This window comes from Pundamilia nyererei, unplaced genomic scaffold (assembly GCF_000239375.1).
Source record: "Pundamilia nyererei isolate P.nyererei 1_Seehausen unplaced genomic scaffold, PunNye1.0 scaffold00008, whole genome shotgun sequence".
Lineage (NCBI taxonomy): Eukaryota > Metazoa > Chordata > Actinopteri > Cichliformes > Cichlidae > Pundamilia > Pundamilia nyererei.
The window spans coordinates 2,103,962-2,128,208 of record NW_005187409.1 but is presented as its reverse complement, the minus strand read 5'-3'; the positions used below and the strand labels follow the sequence as shown (position 1 = coordinate 2,128,208).

General features: G+C 41.0%; 1 protein-coding gene across 4 annotated transcripts in view; it reads left to right on the top strand.

Annotated features, from left to right (window-relative positions):
* Positions 1-5,934: 5,934 nt before the first annotated feature.
* pcdh19 (protocadherin 19) overlaps positions 5,935-24,247 on the top strand; it is a 52,403-nt gene continuing 34,090 nt past the window's right edge. For 2 of the 4 annotated variants that reach the window (XM_005722881.1, XM_013908287.1), the window contains exons 1-2: positions 5,935-9,252; positions 11,758-12,088. In XM_005722881.1, the coding sequence (XP_005722938.1) occupies positions 7,106-9,252; positions 11,758-12,088 (2,478 nt within the window). In that variant the 5' untranslated portion in view covers positions 5,935-7,105. Of the gene's footprint in view, positions 9,253-11,739; positions 12,089-24,247 lie in introns of all 4 variants that reach the window. The other 2 variants (XM_013908286.1, XM_013908285.1) reach the window with 1 other exon arrangement.

Sequence of the window (24,247 nt, the reverse complement as noted above, 5' to 3'; positions counted from 1 at the left end):
GATAGATAGATAGATAGATAGATAGATAGATAGATAGATAGATAGATAGATAGATAGATAGATAGATAGATAGATAGATAGATAGATAGATAGATGTGTGTGTATTTTGCTCCTTGAAAAGGCCTAGACCTAACAAAGACAACTGATTTTGCACGCTGTGGTAATCAGATCAAAAGGAAATCTTTTGGTATTGTGCCCATGATTGCACCTATTGTGCTTCATGCTATGGAAACAGGAAAGAGATGCTAAATATCATGATTCAAATGATCAAGGATTCAAAAACATGAAGCTCTAGAATTTTTAATCAATAAGGCAGATTTGGTCCAAAGCACACTGACGAAAGAGTATTTCTTTACCGGCTCAGGTTGCCTAAAGCATTCATAGCTCTAAAATACTTGATTTCCTAATACAGAAATGTTTTAAAGAATAGGTAGAGGTCAATGCTTGTCAAGGGAAAAAGAAAAATGTTAAAAAGAAGCATTTTGTTGATTTTGGAGGAATGCTACTATAATGGCAGATATGACTGATGTAAGGCTAAAAATGGTCGGTAAAGTATATCCTGCTTTTTTCTAAATGGATTTCCATCAGGCAGAAATGAGAAAATCAATAGATGGGGAAAAAAATAACTATATGCCCTGTACTTTATATTTTTCAGATTTTATCCTTCATCTCATTAACTGTTCTAAAGTTTACACAAGCATATTCCTTTATTAACCAACCTGTTGGGCTACATTCAAAATTTTAAAAGAGGAAAAAATGATCAAGTAAACTAGAATGACAACAAATTGTTTATATTTCACTTGATCGGACTATACAGTAATTTTACAATAAGTACAGACTCAAACATAATTTAATACAACGATTTGCTGATGTTCTAAAACTGTAATTCCACTTGAACAAAAAAGCATTTAAACTGTTATTTATCATACAGACGTTCAAATAGAAACCACGAGAGCACATTTGGCTCCAAACATGAGAGGATTCTACACAAAGTCTGTTAATTGCCATCTAACAGCATAAATAGCTAAACCAATTATGCATAAATAGAATAAGCTTCTCTTAAATATGTTTCATTCAGAAGCAAATGGGTCATTGGGTTACAAATTATTAATTGTTTAAACATCAACAAACTGCATATTAAAATGATGCCGCTTTTGATGATCCGGAGCCCCACCAACCAACCCTACAACTTCAAACAGCCACATTCAACAATCCTTTCATTCATTTGCATCTGTATATAACAAGGACCGTATCCATTCTAATGCACGGCCATCTGAGTCCATTTTCTGCTTGTATTGAGCAAAGCAAGGAAACAGCTGTATTTCCATTAAACCTGATGGAGGCTATTCAAGGAAGCCTTGGACATTCACAGGAAGGCATAAGATCAGATCTGTGAACACCAGCTCTTAAAGAATGAGATAATGTTTGTGCCTGAAATGTTTGTCAGCGAAAGTCACAAATCCAAGGTTTTTTTTTTCAGCTATATGCCAACACTCCAGCAAATAAGAGAGGAAAGTATGATGCCATAGAAATACTTGCATTTTATATCCACTCACTGATTTGCAGAGAAGTGACTGGGAGGGAGGGAAATGGTATCGAGTGGTAACAGGATGAATGACATAAAGCAAAGCTGCAGCCACTGTAATCTGCCACTTTTGGGTCCCATACCAATGCTTTGGTAAACTCCGGATTCAAAATGCGATTCAATTAAAAGTCTCACATCAGCCACCAGCATTTCAGACAAAACAAAGTTGCTGAAAAGCAGAAAACACGTCAATTTTGCCGTTGCATTGTGCACGCAGCCATGTTGGTGTGCCCAAGGGACTGTGTGAACACTCAGATGGATGGGGAGAGTTGATACTAATTGATGTATCATGGACAGGCAGTGTGGAATGGAGTGGAGGGCGTATCGTCATTGACGCGAGGTCCATAGATTAAGCTTGTCAGTTCCCCTTCCTTTTTATGCCTCTGGCAAGGGGTGCTCAGGAGGAATCAATTTTTTTGAGAAGCTGTATGGGTGAGGACCATAATAATAACATCATCCTCAGCTCCAGCCAAAATAAGCACGGCCATCTTGCCCAGTCTGAATCGATGTACCACTGTCTCTGCTGTCCTATGGTCGCTCCTGTAAGTCCATTGCTGTGCATGGGCCAAGATCCAATGCTGGGCAGGACATCGAGGTGATAATGCCAGCATCTGTCAGAGAAGCTTAGATATTCCTTTCCCAGCAAGCAGCAGGGACAGACTATAGATCTGTGCCATTCCTTGGCAGCAGAGGAGAAAAAAAGGTTATGAAATAAAATCAGTCATTCTCTGTGTGGACTGGTTCAAGCTTCCCACCACAAATGCTTCAAATAAACTCAAAAGTGATGTGAGGTTGTGAAATTCCCTTGGATTTAAGACTGCTCTGCCTTCAGACTTCAGGTTAAAGAATTAATCTCCACCCAGCTTTAATTCACACACAACACGGCGCTACATACATGTGAGGAAATAAATGTATGTTACATTTAAAAAAAAGAAAATGATATTTTGGTTAAAAAGACTGAATTTTCTTCCGAATCACAAACCTATTAATAGCCAGTATAAAATGAAACACTCAGTGCAGCTCGTGGTGAAAAGTTTCTATCAAGAATAAATGCTGCGTGAGTTTAAACTGTGACACAGATGTGTCACGACTCAAATAAGGGCATCGTTTTCTATCTTTTCTGTTAGGTGTTGAAATGTACTGATTATCACTTTCCTATTTTGATGTATAATATATATTTTTATGGTAAATGTATCATATGTTGTTTCAGAGTTAAAAAGACTGTAACGTGGTGTAAAAGAGAACTGAGGCTGGAATATTATGTGTGGTCCTGAGCCTGACTGACAGTTTAATGAATCGGTGGACAAGTAAACACATTACTTTACTTTCTCGCAATAAGTTCTCCTCTTTTTCTTTTTTTTTTTTACAGAACAAGTAATTGTTGTGGTTAAAGAAAAACCAAACACTAATGTTAAAGCAGACAATGCATCATCACTCACCCACAACAGAAAATTTAAGGATTTTAATGTAGCTGTAAAATCAATAAAAGACACAAAGGTACGTCAACAGCAGGAAGTATATTGAGGTAGATTGTAGCTCATAAATGAAACATGCCATCGCTTTCTGAGAGAAAGAAATACATTGTGGCTAAATTACTGCTGTAGTTTATGATCTACCCTGCTGCTCCAGGCAGTGCTGTTGCGTTTATTCACACAGCACTCAACTGAAGGGTGAGAAACATCTCCAACATTTTTAACCTCTTAGCCCTCGCCACATACTGCAGCTCTTAAATCAGAAAATGTTCATACTTAAGGTTTTCTCTTTAACCTTACTGTACTGGGTTGATGGCAGAACTCAAGCCCTTTTGCAATTAGTAAGTCAATCTCTTAACACCTAAAAAACACACAAGAAACAATAAGTCCATCTTCACTTATTGCAAACTGTTGCTCACCCACTTTCCACCATATATGAGAACAATCAAAGCAGCAGTTTTAAGTTGCTCATTACTTTAATTGACAGTTTTTGTGAAGAACTTTTCTCTCTTTTTTACTTACAATCAAGCAAACAATACAAGCCTCTGCATCATAACCTCAGACTGACAGAAATACAAAGCGTCCTCTCCACTGTTTTGCACATACAGTGATCAGAAAGCCCGGAGGAGAAAAGAAGTCCCTTGCCATTGCCTAAGGTTGTTTAACTCAACATTAACAATGTATGAGCTTAAAGATTCTACTGGCACCGTCTTTGTACAATTGCAACACGTCTTAAAGGTGTTGCAGCAAAGCAAACAAGTTGGTCACACTTGATTTTTTTGTCAAAATGTGATTTCTTTGTGCAAGAGAAGTTCGAACGTCCATTAAGACATTAGGGCATCTGAATCGCTTAAACATCAAGTGGTTCTTTATTTATTTTTTCTTAATCTCAACATTTAAAGAGTATGGAGCTGATAGTAATTCTAAACTTCTAAGGACAAAAATTTGTTCTGTTCTGGTGCGGGAGTACAGTAATGTACTCTTTCATATCCATGTATTCTGAAGGGTTTTTGGTCAAGAGAGTACACAAAATCAGGCTCAGTGAAGCTGCAGTAGCTTGAGTTTTTATTAAACGGACACAGCTTAAGCTTTTGTTGTGAATAGAAACATAAATGAATTTGGTAAATTACATCTTTACATTGCAAAACAACGACCGCATCCCCCTTTCCACATACAGTTCAACAACCCTATATTGATAACAATGATTGGATATGGCTCAGAACTAATTCTCCTCCTGGTCAGAATATTAATTGTGGTCAAACTCTAGACTTCTGTTCCAATAAAGACAGGGAATTGATTTGCCGATGTGCTTCATTGTTATTCTTGTGGCACGCTATTTGTTTTTCGTGGGGGTGAAACAGTCTGGGGGTAAAATGGACAAGCTGGAATAACAGAATCGAGCGGAGGCTGCGGACGCTAGGTGTCACCCTTGTGACTTTGAAATCTGCCAGCCTTAGACAGGATGTGATGGCGGCTGAGCGCCGGTTAGAGTCAGGCAAGCAGCCTGGCTGCATGGGAGGAGGTGTGCGTGCGTGTCTGCGTGCAAAGGGCCGGCTGTAAGCGAGTGTCGCTTCCATCTGAATGAAAAGAGTGAGATTTCAAGGAGGGCGATGACAGTCTGCAATATGTGCAGAACGACTAAACTTCATATTCAATCCTTTTTTTCTTGCCATAGTTTCCTGCTTGTGTTGGCTGAGATTTAATGGTGGTAAACTGGTCACATTAGATGGAGCCATAATGTCAATTAGCCATTGTGGAGATAGCACAACGGGCGCCTTGAATGTGTTGTTCCATTATGACCATTAGCTGTAGGTAGGATGAAGGTCACGGTGAACCCAACTCATTACTGACCTTATTAACAAAAGGTTTAATATTTACAGCCATTAAATGGCGTAATAAAAATCATTATCTCTATAATTAAAAACACTCTGTTGTAGGCTTTCTATGGTTCTCGTGTTCATTACAAAGTATTTAACGAAAGAATGAACTAATAGCGATAAAATAAAATAAAAATACAACAACGCTAGCATCAAGGAGGTATGAAACAGACAACTGGCTGTGACCGTTCGTGGGGTAAAAGCTTGAGAATTTCTTTTTATTTTATATAAATCTGAGTTACTATTGATTTGGCCCGTGGCAAGATTTCCCCCCAGCTTGTTGTTACATGGAAGCCATCATCTAGGCCTATAATATTTGTTCATTATTGGAAATTGCCTCACCGTGGTGCCCGGTGTTGCTGAAGTTCAGAACATTAGATGCATGACAGCCACGTCTAGGGTCTAAATGATGCAACACGATGCGTGCACTTGCAACGGTTGTGGGCTATAGATCAGCGGGCCGTGGCTGACTCTAAAATATGCAGCATAAGCCAACAGTAAACACTGTCGAGTAGTTTCGATGTCTGCTCTGGCACGGAGGTGACCACACCTTGACGTATCACCTCTTGTCTCTAACAAAAGTCAAAAAGAAGAGCGAGTATTCTCCTGTTGGAGATCTGTAAAATATGACTTGTTACATTTAATGGAGCACAACAGTAGAAAGGAACGCAGGGGCAAATCTGTGAAAACTTATCCGTGGGTTCGCTTCTCCGCTTCTGCTGGAAGAAATTAGTCTGTTACTCTTGTCTGTGGCATTCGTGGGAGTCTTTTCAAAGACCCCCATGGGTCCCCAGACCCTACATTTGGAACCGCATTCTAACGATCATCTAATACTCAGCTTCGTGTTTCGGCGTGTACGACGTAATTGCCCGTCGAGTCGTCCATCTGCAGGAGAACAGGTAGTTGGCCGCGTTTCATTGCTGTACTTTGCCCCACCCACCAGCAGCTCCAGCCCTCCTGTGTAACCCCTGATTGGCTGAGGGGATTGCGGGTCCTCAGACCGAGCGCTCGCCTCGGAGCTGAGAGTTCGCCAGTGTGCACCAGTGAAGCGAGAGGAGCGCTTGTTGGAGTCAACTAGACAGCCTTCTGGCAACGAGTAGTGATTTCTTTTTTTCTGCCTCAGCCAGGCTGGATATAGGCGACTGTGCTTCAGTTTGCTGCAGCTAAACATGAGATGCGTTTTGAACATACAGTAGTGCCCTGACAAGGTTTCCTCCCACAGGCTTTTGACTACATTTTCATCGGATTTTTTTTTTCTTTTTTTCTGTGTTGCATGGACTAATAATCGGGATACGTGAAGCCTTTTCCAACTGACACAGAAGGAAATCAATTAGTAAGTAAAAGCTTGAAGACTTACGGAGGGGACGAAAGACTAAATCTGCTGGAAATAAAAAGGTAATCGGGACTTGAGTGATGTGATGAGACATTCCTGCAATTGCACCCTCTTTTTTTAAGCAAAGCTATCCGGACTTAGGCTGTTGAATAATTTTGCGACTGCTGATTCTTTATTTTATTTTTATTTTTTTCATCAATTGTGCAGTTTAAAAGCCTATAGCTGTCTATCGATAAGGAAATTAGATCACTGCCTGTATTAAATTGCACAAAACAAGATGTTTATTCCAAATGCGACTTAAATGTTGACTGGGATAAAGGCTGAAAATCTAACACGGACTTTTAAGCTCCTTTACTTTATCAGCAAAGAAGATTTTTTTTAAATTGTGGACTTACTCAAAGGAATTTTGTGTCTATGCAGTCCGAACATTTATTTCTAGTTCCAGCCCACTTGAAAATGGACGATTCATCGCACGAGTTCTGTGTAAGACCACTTTGCCGCTTGATAAGAGCAGCACGGATTTATTCGACTAAATCAGTACTGTGAGAAGATTCAGCATGTTTTCACAGATCTGTCGTCCCCAGTGTTTCGTCCGCTGCAGTAGACCAGAGGATGTTCCCTGCCTGTGGAGAGTGAAATAGGCTAAGGCACTTGTTAGAATTTTAGCTTTCACACCTAGATATAATTTTCATACATACGAGATTTTCATCACTCAGATACTTTTTGGACATTTTAATGAGATGGTTAATTTGCATAATTTTTCCAGTTGTCTCTGACGTGTACCTCTGTGCGTAATTATCAAGGTCTTTGTTAGGCACAGGAAAAGTCAACAGGTACAATGCAAACGAAGGAGATGGAATTAATACAATTAACTGCTGTGTTCCTCCTTTTTTGGGTCGGGACTGAAGCTGTTATCAATTTAAAGTATGGAATAAACGAGGAAATGAGGGCCGGGTCAGTGATAGGAAACGTGACAAACGACGCACTAAAGCAAGGATTTCAGATTTCACCGCAGCCCCCGTACTTGAGGGTCATATCCAATTCACATCCTGGATATGTTGAACTGAGTCCAGCAGGAATTCTTACAGCCCAACAGAAAATAGATCGGGACGTATTTTGTCGACAAAACCCAAAGTGCATTATATCCCTAGAAGTGATGTCAAACTCTATGGAGATCTGTGTCATCAAAGTTGAAATTGAGGATTTGAACGATAACGCACCCAGATTCCCTACGAGCCACATTGACATAGAAATTTCTGAGAATGCTTCCCCTGGTACCAGGTTTCCCCTAGAGGGGGCAAGCGATCCGGACTCGGGGATCTTTGGAGTGCAATCGTATTCTATCACTCCAAATGAGCTTTTCGGACTAGAAATAAAGACCAGAGGGGATGGGTCGAAAATTGCTGAGCTTGTTGTGCAAAAATCGTTAGACAGGGAAACTCAGTCCCACTATACATATGAAATCAGCGCAGAAGATGGAGGAGACCCACCAAAGATAGGTGCGGTCCAGTTAAATATTAAAGTAATTGATTCTAATGATAACAACCCCGTTTTTGACGAGCCAGTGTATACAGTTAATGTGATGGAGAATTCCCCCCGTAATTCATTAGTCATAGACTTGAATGCAACGGATCCCGACGAAGGCACTAATGGAGAGGTCTTGTACTCGTTCAACAGTTACGTCACCGAGAAAACGAGGGATGCTTTCAAAATTGACCCCAGAACCGGGGTTATCACTGTCATTGGCGATTTGGATTATGAAACGACGCAAATATATGAAATCGACGTCCAAGCCAAAGATCTAGGTCCAAACTCTATCCCAGCTCACTGCAAAGTCACCGTGAATGTGATGGATACTAACGATAACCCACCTGTCATCAGTTTACTCTCACTGAACACAGAGATGGTGGAAGTTAGTGAAAACGCGCAGCGTGGATATGTCATTGCGCTGGTGAGGGTGTCAGATAAGGATTCTGGGGCAAACGGCAAAGTGCAGTGCAGGCTGCAGGGTAATGTTCCGTTCAGACTACAAGAATATGAGAGCTTTTCCACTATACTTGTTGATGGCAGGCTGGACAGAGAGCAAAAGGACACATACAACCTGACCATCCAAGCAGAGGACAGTGGCATCCCCCCTTTACGCGCCACAAAGTCGTTGGTAGTAAAAGTCACAGATGAAAACGACAACCCTCCCCACTTTCTTAAGCCACACTATCAAGAGATGGTGATGGAAAACAACCTCCCTGGCTCATGCCTGCTAACAGTATCAGCTGAAGACCCTGATCTGGGGATGAATGGCACCGTTTCATACTCAATAGTCCCTGGTGAGATTAAGCACATGGATGTAAACACATATGTCAGCATAAACCCATCAGGCCGCATTTATTCAATGAGGTCGTTTGATCATGAATACACTAGGACTTTTGATTTCAAAGTGCTGGCCAGAGACAACGGCAATCCGTCTTTATCAAGTAACGCAACAGTGCGCATCGTCGTGTTGGATGTCAACGACAACACACCTGTTATGACAAACCCTCCACTGGTTAATGGCACAGCGGAAGTTTCTATCCCAAGAAACGCTGCGAAGGGTTACATGGTGACCCAAATTAAAGCCGACGACTATGATGAGGGGGAGAACGGGCGGCTGACCTACACTATCTCAGAGGGAGACAGGACTTTCTTTGAAATCGACCAGGTGAACGGAGAGATACGCTCCACCAAAATGTTTGGGGAAAACGCCAAATCCACCTACGAAATCACAGTTGTGGCGAGGGATCACGGCAAGCCCTCCCTGTCCTCTTCGGCCTATATAGTGGTGTACCTCTCTCCAGACCTCAGCGCGCAGGAGTCTATAGGACCTGTCAACTTGTCTCTCATCTTCATCATCGCCTTGGGCTCTATCGCAGCTATCCTGTTTATCACCATGATTTTTGTGGCGGTCAAGTGCAAGAGGGATAACAAGGAGATCCGGACGTACAACTGCAGGTACTGACTAAAGCCCGTGCGTGCTTGTGTGTATGGATGTATAGATTTGTGTATGCAAGAGGGAGAGACAGAGAGACATTTTGTGTGTTCGCAGTCACGCTTGAACCTGTCAGTTGTCAGTGCATTGCTTTTGTTATGCAGCATGTAAAGGCTTCTAATCTGAGGACAGCAGATTTCTTTCCACAGCTGAAATTGAGTTACATCTAAATAATCTCTACTGCATTAAATCAGAAACATTCGCTGAGGCCCACTGTTCCGTGTTAGCGGAACATGATTGATGGATTTAATTCTTTCATTGTAACCAATTGACTCATAAATATGACGGTTCAACTGTCATGTTCAATTTGCGGATGTGTTGCCGGACAATTAACGCCCCACTGGCTCAATAGCAGAACCAGACGTTTATTATTTAACCTCCACCGTGGCTGATTGGCTGTTATCAGCTTTAATCTAGTGTGATTATGGATAGTCCTCAAGGATCATTCAGGCTCCCCTCTGCCTTTCTCTACAAAAAGTATAATAATGTAAATATAAGTATAACATAAAAAGAAAAAGAGTTTAGATTCTATGAGAGTATGTAAGTCATATCCCACTCATTAACTATGAAGACTGCTTCATGGAAAGGAGCAGATTATTGTGTTCCTGAACTTGCATAGCGGATATTCTGTTGTGTTCATCAGTCTGAACATCAGTTCTGGCTTTGATTTCCCCGTGCCACATTACCACTAAATTTACATATAGATTGGATTTGAGAATTTAACCTGAAGCTATAATCATATTTTGCTCCAAACATTATTTTGTTGATTTAAAGTTACTTAATTTTTTTTAAGCAGTGGTGGTCATGAAAACGTGAGAACTGACTTAAGAATAATTGTTGTTGTTTTTTTCACCATTAATTACAAATGATGTACATATATGTATAAAAAATGTTCACAGGCGTGTTTCAACACTCTTAATTGCAAAGATTGGACTTGGACTAGAGAGTTCTAAGAGGAAAACATAATCACAAACTATGTCTCCATCACAGTCGACCCCTTTTTTTAATTGTTAACAAGAGACACTAATATCTCCTGGAAAAATGTTATAAACGTGTTTTTATTGGAGCCTGTTTGGAAATACAGGGAAATCTATTTATTGACATCTCGACAGAAACATTTCTCACATTTTTTTTAATGTCAGTTGTGCATTTTCTTCAGAGAAAAAAACCCCCAATGATAGACAACAACAAATTCAAAATTCAGAACTGCTCCCAGTACTTTGCTCTCCGAGTGTGCGACACTATCCCTGCTGGGTGCTTTAATCAGCACTGATGTGCTCTGCTTCTCAGTCGCCACCTCGAATATGAGGAGCAGTTGTCTCCAATTTATTGCTTGTCCTCTGTCAGTCTTTCTGACTCTGAAGATTTTCCCTCCCAGATTTCATTGTGGGCACAAAGTAGAAAGAAAACATGTTAAAATGATAAATGAAACAGCGATGAAGCATTTTCTACCCTTGCAGCTGCCCATTTTCTTTCCTCTGAATCAAGGAGGAGCAGAATGGGGGTTGTTTCAAGATGCAATCTGAAAGGAAAAAAGGAAAAAGACAAACTACAGTGGTGCACCTTCTTAGTCAGTGTGATTTTAGGAATGATAGAGGATAAGCGCTGCCTTTCAGAGAAGAACAGAGGTCAGTGAGGCCTAGTAAAGCAGAGACATGTTTGACATCAGAAAGGATCGGATACATTCAGGTAATTCAATTTCCTTGGCAGCTATAGTTTTGTTATCAAATTATTGTGGGAAACAAACCATATCCCCCATGCCATAAGGTTAAAAATGACCCTTTCCAGTCTTTGAGGTAATGCAGGTGGTAAAAAGGATCACATATTTTCTTGAATATGTCTAGTGAGGGTTGCACTGATCACTGCAGAGTATTTAGCATCTGTTCTCCTGTGGAAAACTGCAGGGCTGTGTGAAGAATGGATATTTCCCCCAGTCTGAGAATCCTTTGATAAAACATGGCTGTGTTGCTCATTTGCTCTCGTTAAAGTCAAAATACTCAGTTCAAGTTTGCAGCAGCCACTGAGAGCAGCTAAATGAATTTGAATCTGCAGTTCTCCTGCACTCCGTGTTGCTAGTGGGCTCCCTTGATAATGAAAGAAAAAATGGAATTAGTGTGGGATGTGTGCTTTGAATGTGATTGCATATACTGCCGATGCTGCTCGGTATCAGTGTGCTCTTTTTGCTGTGCTTCTGTGGTTTTGGCATGTTTGCATATTGTCTGCCTGTTTGTGACATGTCAATTGTTGAGCATGCAAATGCAAACAAACAAGGGATAACAGCTCCACTGCAAGCTTCGAGTGGAAGGTCACTTACGTGCGCTGCTCCACCTTTGGAAAAGGGCAATTATCCCATGGTTGAACAGTGTCCTAGCTGGCATGGTGGGGAAACTTTTTGACCATATGGGCAGGGGAGGGGGAAGGCAGAACACTGCTTTATTGAGTCTGTTCAGTTTCTTCTACTTGCGCAGGGTCGCGGAGTACTCATACGGCAACCAGAAGAAGTCCAGCAAAAAGAAGAAGCTGAGCAAGAACGACATCCGCCTGGTGCCCCGAGACGTTGAAGAGACAGACAAGATGAATGTGGTGAGTTGCTCATCTCTCACCTCCTCGCTCAACTACTTCGACTACCACCAGCAGACCCTGCCGCTGGGCTGCAGGCGCTCTGAGAGCACCTTCCTCAACGTGGAGAACCAGAACTCACGCAATGCAGCTCCCAACCATGGCTATCAGCACCCGTTCACAGGGCAGGGTCACCAGCAGCAGCCAGACCTCATCATCAACGGCATGCCACTGCCAGAGGTGAGATAAAATCCACTGTGCTCTGTCCTTGATCCTTGGCTGGGCTGCTTTGGCTTTAGAATACATTTTAAATTTGAAACTGATTCCTGTGATTAAATGCAATGGTTTAGGAGAAACAAAGAAATTGTTACTTTTGTAATTTTAGCATTTAGTTTGCTTGATAATAAATAACAGGTATATGTGGGCAAAAATATCTAAAAAAAAAAAAAAAGGGTCCAGGGATATGTAGCATTCCACTGTACCAAAGAACACAGTGCCAGTGAAATGTTGGTCTATTATTGATGGAAAAGCTGAGCCACTGAAATGGCAATATGTCAGTCGATCTGAGAGGAATCCTTCAAGGCATTTTAAGGTGCTGAGGCACTGAAGCTGTCCTTTGATGAGAGTGCTTTGCCAAGCAGAAGTTGGAGGCCTAACAAAGTGGATTATTTGGCATCTCTTACTCCACTTGTTTTTTTATTTCTATGTGCTGAGCAATTGCAAAAAAAAACAGGAGTTTGTCCACCTGCCAGATGTATTGACCTGGCTAATCACCTCTACCTCACAGCATTTCAGGTGCTAACAGAAAGAATAATCATTGCTTAAATCAGTATGTCGTCCATTTGGCTACAGCATTACCGCATGGCTGCTCTGCACAGCCAGCCATTGAATTACCCTGACACACCATGCATGGCTCCAGCAGAGCAGTGAAGGTCTGACTTGAAAGGCTATTCAAGCTGACAGGTGTATGCCGACCAGCTGATCCTTCGTTTATAGATCTTTTTGTATGTATGAACTCATCTATTGGATTCTTTCGTCAACCTTTCTTTTTTTCTCCATGACCCACTTCTCCTCAATCCCATGGGAGAGGGGGACATTTAGATTTGTATGTGTGTGTACTTGTATCAGAGTATTTACCACACCCACTCATATTAGTGGCAAGCTCCACACATACACACACACACCCTTGTAAAGGATGGTTACAGTCTCCATTTGACATTCCAGTGAGGAGAAGGTGGGGGTAGGGGGTCTTAAAACAAGGAACACAAGATGGATATTGATATATTGACTGGATGATCCTGAAAGATCCAGGCACCAATGGATTGTGAGAGGTCAATGAGACCTACTTCCAGGCATGCTGATTTACTGAGCCTGTCTGAGCTGGTTCCAAGTGACTGTGTGTGAATAACACAGGTGGAAAAAATGAAAAATGTAGTTGTGTCAGTGGAAGCAGAGGTGTGGGATTCAGCAGGTACATGAAGTGACCAGTTTTCTGTGATTGTGGCAGCTGGTAGGCAGTGCTATGCAGGTCAACACAACCCTCTCTCTCTCTCTCTCCAAAAAAAATCTACAACAAGATATCCACTAACCTGGTAAAAAAACAAAAACTTGAACAGCATCCTGTCTCTTTGGCTGAAGCATCCAATAAAAGCCCGTTTGCCGCAGGATCAGGACACCCTTTATTTGTTTCACCTAATGAAAAAGGGGGAGAGGGAGCAAGTAAGGAGAAAGATTGATTTTGATGATTCCATATGCAAAGCTTAGAGTTGTCTTGATAGAGCTGTGTGAGGCCAGATAAAGAGATAAGGAGTGAGCCAGGGTGAATATTGAGTCTTAGTGCCAGGTGTCTGAGCCTCGACCACGTTTTCTCATTTTCTTGGAGGCAGTTGGTTGGCCTAATAGAGGCTGGGGCTGTTTAGCATGCAGCTTCCCTCTCTCTCCTTCTTCCACTAGATGTTGACAAACATCTCTTTGACCCGACATTTGCACATTTTCTGGACCGAGAAAAGAGAGTGTGTGTGTGAGATTCACTAAGTAAAGAAAACAGTATCAAGAGCATGCCTTGTCCCCCAGCAGATAACCCAGCACAATGACAGTTGTCACTGTTTTCTTGGCTCCCCATTGTGACACTTTCAAGAGACAGAGGCTATACAGGATGTACAAATGTTACTCTTAAATTAAAAAAAGAATGTTTTGGTATAATTACAATGCCATTTATAGCACAAACAAACAGCAGTGGGATGACTGTTAATTGCTTTGTTACAATGAGAAAGCTTGGGCTTGAAACCACTTGACTCCACAAGTCCTCAACCCATATCCCATTGACTGGCTAGGACACACGAGTGGCTGCACTGTTGTGATTACTAAGGCTGCTTTGTCCCCAAAAATTGTTTTCATCCTGAGGGCAACCTCGTAATTATCCATGATTCATTTATCCTTGGCAGAAGAGCCTTTTGTTTTTACACCACGGCACAGTGATGTCGCTGCATTTGTTTATTTTCCAAACGTGTAGTTTAAAATTATCAGCCATCAGAACCTTGTCAGATTTGGTTTGTTAACGGAGGGAAACAGGATATGGGCTTGTATCTGTTTGTAATTTATGCTTTTGATCAATAGAAAGTTCTCATCTATTGTTAGTTCATGTGGGGCAGCGAGAATCCTGCTTATGTCAGAGCAGCTGGAGTCGAGCTTTTCCTGCGTTAGACAAAGCATGCTGGCACACACACACACACACACACACACCTACAGCAGACTTTGCCAAGATAACAGTGACAGGTCTCCCCAAAGGCCTCATACCTGTAGTTGCATTGTGTATATTGCATTCTCCCTCGTGAGAATGTGGACCAGTATATCATCCATATACATCCCTAAACATTACTGTCCATTGTTTGGAAAAGCATCAGCTGTGAGATGTTTGTTAGACCTGCCTGTAGTAGCACTAATATGAACGCTCACAGGAGAATAGAGCTGTCTTCCATGGCTTAATTATAGTGAATCACTTGGTGGGGGAGACAATTATACAGTAAAGAAATAGCCTTTGGCTAGAATGTGTTTTTGAATTTGTAATGTGTACTAAGGCTCCTCACACCTGTGATTCCAGATAATGAGTATAGCAGGAAAATGAGTTGTCTTACTTCATCGATTAGCCTTATTCAGGTAAGAGATCTTTTTTTTGTAGGGAGGATTTATCAGAACAAGGTGATGTGTAAAATTGAAGAAACAAGCGATTTGACATTGTGTTACACAGTGTAAAATGCATTCGGTCAAAAGTATGTTTTACAGGATAAATTGATTGATAACAGAAGCAGTCATCCAACAACCCAGCAATCCATATGCCCACCACACCCCTTCAAATACACTGTCCAAGTTTTAGTTATATAACAAGAAAAAAAAGTACCTTTTGTGTTTGCACTCAATCAAAGTATGCTAAATAAGAAAAAAAAAAAGAAAGAGATCTGCGTATCCGTCTTGCTGTTTTTCCCGTTAGTAACGAAGACATTTTGATATTGATGTAGGAAAGACAACAGGGAGTGGTTCCAGCGAGGATGCACATCCCTTGCTATCACTTCACATCGGGACAATATGCATGGGAGCATTCAGACGTGTCATATTGAGCATGCAAAATAGATGTCATGCTGTCAGTGCATACTACACATCTGTTGAAACTGCCAATCTCCCCCCACACATGTACTCGTGAATACACAGGCACACACAATATTTCTTATGGAGTGTCACATTTATTTGAAATATGGGCTGTGACATTATCATTTACATCATTATGACTGACTCAGAAATCTCAGAGAAGGAGGAGTGAGAAGCATATTTCATATTTTCAATAATCAAACAATGCTGTGAATTTTGCATTTAAAGTACACTTTTAGTGTCGTGTACTGCCGGCGCGTGGAAATGTTGCTAAAATGTTTTTATTTTAGTGTCATGTTTAGTGTTTGATCTCACAGGACAGTTCTGGTGTCACAAATTTACTGGTGTCTAGTTCTGGTCACAGATATACCTCTGCAACTCTGAATAGTTTGTCAAAGACTAATCGTGTTAGGAAAGAGAAAATGACAGTTATACAGATGTCGTGCAATAAGGGGAGGGATACATAACACCTTGATCTTGCCTTTTATTTCATTTATTTATTTATTTTTTGATGCGTTGGAAGACTTGGGTGGGGTATGTTACATTCTTTAACGTCTCCTATTTTCAGACCGTTTGAAAAAGAATCGTTTCATCTACAAAAGCCTCAGAAGCTCACTGATTGAGTGGCAGTTGAACCTGTTAATTATTTAGAGAGGTTATTTGTAAGGTAGAGACTTCAGAAATCTTGTGCTTTTCAAGTGTCAGTGTTTATAAAGTGAAATAAAGCAGCATCTGTCAAAGAAAATTAAAAGTGTGATGTGATGTGCTTAGTGGCCTCTTATGTCTGATTGTAATTAATTCGCCAAACTGGTCAAGCTGTAGCTGACAGAGCAGCGTTACTCAGCAAGATGGTTTTCAGTTCATGTACAACTAGTGCTAGTTTTACGCTTGGTTAGGTTTTTATAGCCTTGACCCTAACCTGCAACACCCCATCACCGCGTGTCATTCTCGATGTCGCAAAGCTACAATGAAATGACATAACAACCCCAGGCAGCCAGTCAGAAGCATCCAGCCCCGCCGGGTTGCCGCCCTATCGTCAGGATCAGAGCATCCAGCCAAAAGAGTTTAAGAGTCAAAACACACAAGTGACAGCATCTGATGTACACATGTCACTGCATGTATCCTTAACCACATGTGACTTGCAAAGATTGTACAGAGGGAGTTGTGCTGCAGAAAAATGGCAAGGCCTGAAAAATCGAGTCGAGACAGAGTGGGAGGGAAAAGGGGGGTGATATCTATTTATAGGATGTCAATGATTTTCTTCAACCTGTACTGCTGCAGCCTGAAACATGTTATTTTTCTGTCTAAAATACTGCATTAGGATGAGGAAGAGATTTTATTGCCCAAATCGTATTAACCGCGATACAGATAGCAATCATGTCGCTTCTTTATTGCATGTACAAGATGCTCTTCCCCCTTGAAAACACAAATATTATGATTACATTTGTGGACTCGTGAATGTGCTCCGTGGCACAGACGAACGACGGTGTTTTGAGTTTTGCACCACTCGATATCGTTCCTTTAAATCTCGACGGTCTTTTAAAATCAATCCTTTGAGGCGTGTCAGATTCGTTCAGCAGTTAAAAATCTCGAGTCAAATAACCGCGTACCGCAAGAGGCACGTGTCAGAAGATTGCACGCACACAGTTACTCTGAGCTAGAAAAGTAAAAGCATATCTACGTGATTGTTCCTCAATCTTTTGAGATGATTTTACTTAATTTGAGGAAGATACACTTTAATTTAGCTTTTTCCCCTAAATCCTTTAACCAAAGGGGTTTTTGTGAAACAAAAATATTTAGGTAATGGTTGTAGTCATATGCTAATTTCAGTCAGCTAAAAGAGGTATGACAGCACTGATGGGTCCACCCCTAAATGAGAAATGGCAAAGTGAAGAAAATGGACACGGCGATGACGTTTATCGCTGGGGAAGGGGACCCTCATTACGCACCTTGTTAAGTCCTGCAAGCGATGCTTCGTGGACGTAATTACCCATTTAAATGAGTTTCCTCTGGTGTTGTTGTTTTTTTGTATTTTTCAAATTATGCTCTCTGACACAAATATGCCACATTTTGTTTTCTCAAGTGGAAATCCTGCAACACGAGGAGGACAACAGAGGTGTGCAAATGTACCATCACCAGTGATTTACTGAGACGTTTAAAGTGGTCATTCCAGCAGGTCACACTTTAAAAATCTTTTTTTTAGCAAAGTTTATGTGCCAAGTCTGGCTGTTCTCGAGTGTGAAACAAAGCGGGGGTGAGGTTTTTCAGAAATAAACATGGAAATCAAGTAATACAAGTCTGAGGTAACTTTTCACACAGCTTCAGGAGCACAAGAATAATAAAAAAATATTATTAAAAAAAAAAAACTATCTCTCGTTAATTCAGATTTTGCTGCCTTTGGTGGAAATGTCTGTATTTACATTAATATAGGATAGGAAAGGTCAGCTTACATATTTAAAAAAATACAAACCCTAAGACTTGTTATGGCCAGAAGTGAAATCTATTTGCTCACAATATTATTTTCTTTGTTGCATTCAGTGTGTGTCAAGAGGAATGTGCCGACTGCCATCCCTGTAGCTTAAGAATATTAAAACAGAAGCATATTTACAATGTCTACTGGCATGCACTGGAAGAAAACATAGACACTGCTTCAATATATTTGTTCCCTCTTGCAGATAAGAATAGCAAAAGGGCTTGCCATCCATATTTGAAAAAATAATTGTTTTCTTTCCAGATGTGTTATTGAACAACAAAAGCACAATGTTTTTGGGAAAGTAAACGAAGTGAGAAAAAAGTAATTACAATTCTCCTGTAATGACCGTTACGTGTGCCAAAAACTAATTTTATCCAAATGCACAGAGAAAAGGTATTAATTAAAATTCATAGATATCGGGCTTCTAATTTTCCCCTTGTCCTGTTTTAGTTGAACTGTGGGTTGTCCGACTTGTTACCACATTGTTAAAAGAGTTCCCAGGGCTTTGTCTTGAGTGCTGATGTTGTGCCTTTTGAATGACAGGGAAATGGGGGAGGGATTCTGTGAAACATAACAATAGTCGCTGTGAACAGAAACTTTTCCAAGCAGCCAGCTCTGACACCAGGGAAGAATGACCTTTCCAAGTGTCCTGTTTTTTGCCTAAAACAAAGAGGGAGCAGGAGGATCTTATGTAGCATTTCCCCCATCAGATTAAATGTCAACTTCTGCATGCATAATTGTAGAGTGGAAAGGAGCGAGACTTGAAGTGAACCAATTTGCTGGTGGATAGATGAATCCTGGGCTCACTTATTCACTGCATTGCAGATATTGTCACAGCAGTTTCAGGGACTCTAGTTTTCTTACACTTGGATCTATATTTTCAGACTGCACCTGGATTCGCGATAAGTCTTACACTTTGTGAAACTTAATTCGGCAGAAAAGAAAAGAATTATCCATTTGTCGCTTGTCTGGCATTTAATACAATTTAAGGAAGGTGGATTAGACATTAGTCATTATATTACTCACACAAATGCTGCATTGTGCCATTGTTTTGTGCACACCGATGGTGAGTAGACCTTCCTGCTTCTCCCCTTTTTATTTTAGCACATTCAAACAGCACTTTTGTTTCTACACATAAACCTGAATTTGCGTTAGGGAGTCCATGTATGGGATGTTTGATGAGCACGGGGGCTGTTGGCAAGCGAGCCGCTGTAGCAGCAATATCAGCCGCCTCAGAGGCATGCAGCAGTATGGCTAGAGAAGCAGCAGGGTAGCGTAATTGTGCATTGTTCATCCACACAACAGAGGCAGAGCATGTAATGAGCTGTAGCATTTTCACCCAACCGGGCTAATGGGCTATGACCGAGTGTAGGCCTCTCAAAGCCCCCCATTCCCTCATGCCCTGTGTGGCCAGTGTCTTGGGCCTCCTCTTTTCTTTTCTCCCACTCTGCCCTTCTTCTCTGCCTGATCAACGTCAGCAATTCATTCACCCCTGTTATCCCCTTCCTTTATCTCGCCTCCCTTACCCATTGTACCTCTGTCTAAGGCGATGGTAGGACCCCTAATGTGTTCAGTGTGTGGGTCCTTTTCTCATTCATGATGTCTGCAGACCTCGAAGCAGTTAGTGTGATTCAGCCTGACGCAAATCAGAATAGCTCATTGATGGAGCCCCGAATGCACTGTGATTACATTAAAAACCCAAACACTGAATACAAATAAAAGTTCAGGAGGCGAATATGCTGATGTTGTTTGTAGGGGATTTGATGTTAGAACTTGGCTAATTTTTCTATCAAAGGCTGTTTTGCATTTTGATTATCTAGTTTTCCTGAACGCAAATCAGGTGGGCCTGCTTCAATCAGGTTTGTTTTCTTGGGATTAAGGCTTTTCAGAAAGTGTCCAGGCATATTATTTACACCCATATCCATTTTCTAGAGAAGATGGGAATCCATTTCTTTGCTTGAGTGAGATTAGGTCAAGTTATAAAGGCAAAAATGCTTGGGAATAAATTAGATATCTACTCTGGGCTGAGTGTGGAAGATGAAAACAGTACCACTGATATTTATTATTGTCTTCCATGGGAATTGGTAACAACTTTACCCCCATCTCGGGTCTCTCTTTTGGCATTATAAAACAATGTTCGGGGTTCAGCCGTCTGGCCGTGGAGCACAATAGGACAACAGATTTGACTTTCCCCTCACGTCCATGATTTGACATACCACAGCACAGGCAGCCAAGTAGATGAATGAAAAGCACTTGGCCTCTGTCAGACTGCTCCGAGAGCAGCGCGTTCCCCAGTAACCTCCTTAGTTCAAGATTAGCTGTTCCTAGTTCAGTTTTATGGGAAGCTAGTGAACGGAGAAGCCAGCATGTCTGCACTTGTTAAATTAAAGATTGTTTATAATTTCTGTGCTTTAATGACAGACTGACTCCTCCTTGGGGGAATAAAGCAGGAAGGTCACCGTGGAGGTAAATTCAAGTGCTCTTATCAAGTTTGGGGACTATTACATCAAAGCAGACTCTGATGTATCAACACAATGCATGTACGTGCATGCACAGAGATGAACACATGTTCCCTCTGTAAACAGAGGGAAGCATTTGTCCTCCCAGTTTGGTGAAATAGTCTCCTTAAAAGAATCAGTTTGCAAAATCTTTTGACAAAATTGACTGTTGGGTCTTTGAAAATAAAGAAAAACTACTCTAATATATATTTGCTCCATGTTAAGATTTAGCCCGACTGTCATTTTACCACTGCTTGCATTTTTTCCTTCAGTAAATGGACCTAACAAGATATAACACATTGCTTTCTGAGGTTTGTCATTGGTGGCATACACATTTTATTACATTTGCATAGAACTAGCCTCCCTGTTTCCAGGTAGCATATCAGTTGCTTGCTTTAACTTCATCTGGGAAGCACTAGCATGAGAATGGTATCGATGATCTTGAGTCCCAGTAAAAAAAACATATGAGCATATTTCCCAACATGTTAAAACATCCTATAAATTACTGCAGCATAAATTTGTATATCTGAGAAAAATCAATCCAAAAGAATGTCAGAGGGAGGCAGACATGGGAGTAGCGTTCTGACTTTTCATTTGTTTGCAACCCAGTAATGATTATTTTAGCCTCTAAGCCTCAGATTTGGCCTTGTTTTGCTGTGGGGAGCGGCATCAATGGGGACGTAACAGCCCTGCCCTGGTTGAGAAGCTTGTCTGTAGTTAAGCTGGCCGGCAACCAGAGTCAGGTACGAGTCAAATCACAGGAGGTCAGAGACAGAAAGGTGGAATAGTCACTTTAGTGGGGAATGGGTCAGGCTTTGTTGCTGTGCTACTTTTGTTAGTTTATCTGGTGGCTAAGTGAGAAAATGTTCTAATTATAGACCTTCATCATTTGCCATGTTTGTAGAGCTGGTAACAAGCCAGTTGCCAGCTTGCATGAGCAACTGCAGAAAGCTGACTTTTGGTTTAATTTGGAGGACTAGCTATAATCCAGACTAAGTCCCTTAAAGCTGAAGCCCCCCCCCCTCCTCCCACCGCTGATGGATTACGGGAGTGTCTTTAAAAGGATAAGGCCCCGCTTATCGCTGCTTTCCTCAACACTTTTTTTTTGGACTTCAGATGTGGGGGTGGACAGTTCATCGTCACCCAGTGGGGCCAGTGTGGATGTGAGTCATAGAGATTAGGCATCTGATGAATGAGATCAATGATAATCACAATTTACAGTTTTTAAATCCCTGCTGTCACAAAGACATATGGATCCTGGTGTATGCCTCTTCTTCCACTGCATGAATTCCATTAATTAAAAAAAATATAAAAAACTAAAAATAATAATAATAATAAATTCGACATCCACCAACAGTTGATGAGTGCAGTTTGTATTGCAGTCAAGTACTTTTACACACACATTTATTAACTATATGACACAATGGCTTCAGTCGCTGTTGCTGAAAAATGTGGATTCAAGACTGCCTCAGAAATCATCCGAACGTATATCAGGATAAAATGATCGAGGATTGTGTGAGTTTTCCTGTAGTTTCACTATTAATTTAAAATAGTACTTGATTGCAGAAAGCTTTAATTCTCCCACCTGATGTATAGTGTTTAATATTTGCTCCTGTAATAATATTTATTGATGGATTAGTTTTTTTCTGCATTTATTATTAATTAAATTATTTGTTTTGATATCACTATATATCTGATTGGCATACATAGAGGAAAGCTAGGAAGTAAGGCAATGTGTGAAGGAAAAATATGAGCTCACAACTTCCTGTAGAAGCAAACAGTAAGATGTTGATTTGTATGTTTTCGAAGCGTGTGTGGCTTCCCTTTGGACAGATCCTATTGTTTGCAGTCTTAATGGCCAGCTTAGCTACCTGTCTTCTACTTGAGCTTCATGCTTATCGAGCGAGTGTAGTTTTCAAATCATCTAATTTATCTAGAAAGCAAATTAGGGTAATTTTCAAAATTCTGAACTATTAGCTAAGTGCTGTGTGCAAATTAATGCAAATCACGAGCTCTTAAAAAGCTAGGTAAAGCATGCCAAAATTTAAAAACATCCCAGTTTTGTCGACAGTAATGTGAGGCACTTTGCTGTAATAAATCAACTTCAACATGCAAAACAGTGATAGTTCAGGTGACAGACAGTAGCTGCAGCAAAAGTCTTATACTACCACTTTAGGGCTGTTTTGCATCCCTCTTTGCTAAAGAAGTGTTGTTGAGACTTGTGGGAGTACGAGGAGGTGCGTGTTTTGCAGCAGGGGATGGAGACCAATCTAGCACACATAAGCATATGTGTTGTTTGAGATGCTATTTTTGAGTACGAGGCTGTTACTTATCTCATCGGGGTGTGATGGTGGCGAGGTGAGGGAGCAGAGTGAATTCCTGATGGATCAAGACTGAGAACCCTGAGCTCTCAGCTTAGGAGCAATCTGGGAATTGCAGAGAGAGCCAAGCCACATGGGGGGAGCATAGAAATAGAAGAACCTTCGGTGTGAGTACTTGTTTACCTCTGTGTCAACATTTTTGACTCAGCTCATTAACCTGTGCACTTGGGTAGATCAGAACATCTCTCGCCGTCTCCCTCTCTTCCACAATTAATAGTGATAACTAAGGGTAAGCATAAACACATTAAACTCAAACTAATGAACAGATGCAACAACAGTGCGATGGGGCGGCTATCACACCTCTAAGGCAGCGAATCGATTTCCGCTGATACCAGTTAACAGATACACCCTGTAGCACTTTCCTCGAATCTAATCATGGATCCATTTAAACTGTGTTAGCTGGAAGTCTACTTGCCATTAAAATGGGGTTTCAATTTTTATTATTTTGAGAGCATTGGTTAAAAACGGAGCAAATGCAGAGGTAAAGTAACAGCTATACGTTTTCGATCTCTGAAAGACAGAATAGGAGCTCCGCCTTCCTCCTCCCATTACACAAGCAGCCAGCATCCTCTCTAAATTGTTTTGCATGACCTTTGCTACAGTAGCTCTAATTATTACCATCACACAGGCCCTGTAAGGCACACAGCTAATTATACTGGATTTATCTGAAGGGGCATTGGTGCCATTCTTCATAGGCATGTCTTGGCTAGCGTCAGCGCGGGTGATCTAAACCCAGAATAAGGTTAATTTGGGTAATACAGTAATAGTAATTAGAGTCACGATAATTACAAGCATAGTTGTAATAACAATGAAGACCAGCCTATCAGTTATAGGGATACATATGGAATAACTTATGTAATTGAGAAGAACAGCACTGCCAAAAAAAAAGGGTAATGGTGAGAAGTGCTGTGCAATATGCATAATGACATTATTACAGAGCCAGATTGTTGCTGTTTCCCTCCCATTGCTCAGAATTGATGTTTGACAGTAGAAGTTGAAAGATATATTTTCAAAGGCATTGTGGGATTATTCGTTAATGTAGGTACCAGGACCTCTAGTCATTGCATCTCATAAAGAGTTGTTACTAGAGGAAGCAATATTTTTCAAAGCTCTAACATGAATGAAGAGGGGCAGTTGGAGCCGTCTTTTGGCTGGCGGGCAACTCTTGTAATGAGCCTAAGAGGGTTCCAATTATTCCACTTGCGATCAAAAAGGAGAAGGAGATTACTTCTCTTGCTTCTTTTTTCTTTGACATTTTACACAGTAACATCTTTTGATAGGAGCTGGGGGAGAGAGGAAAACGAGTGCCTGATAGTCTTGAACAGGCTCCAGCAGTACAGTCCTTTCTGTCTCACACAGACAAGGCGATATACTTTCTTTCTTTCTTTTGACGGTGTTTGTAATA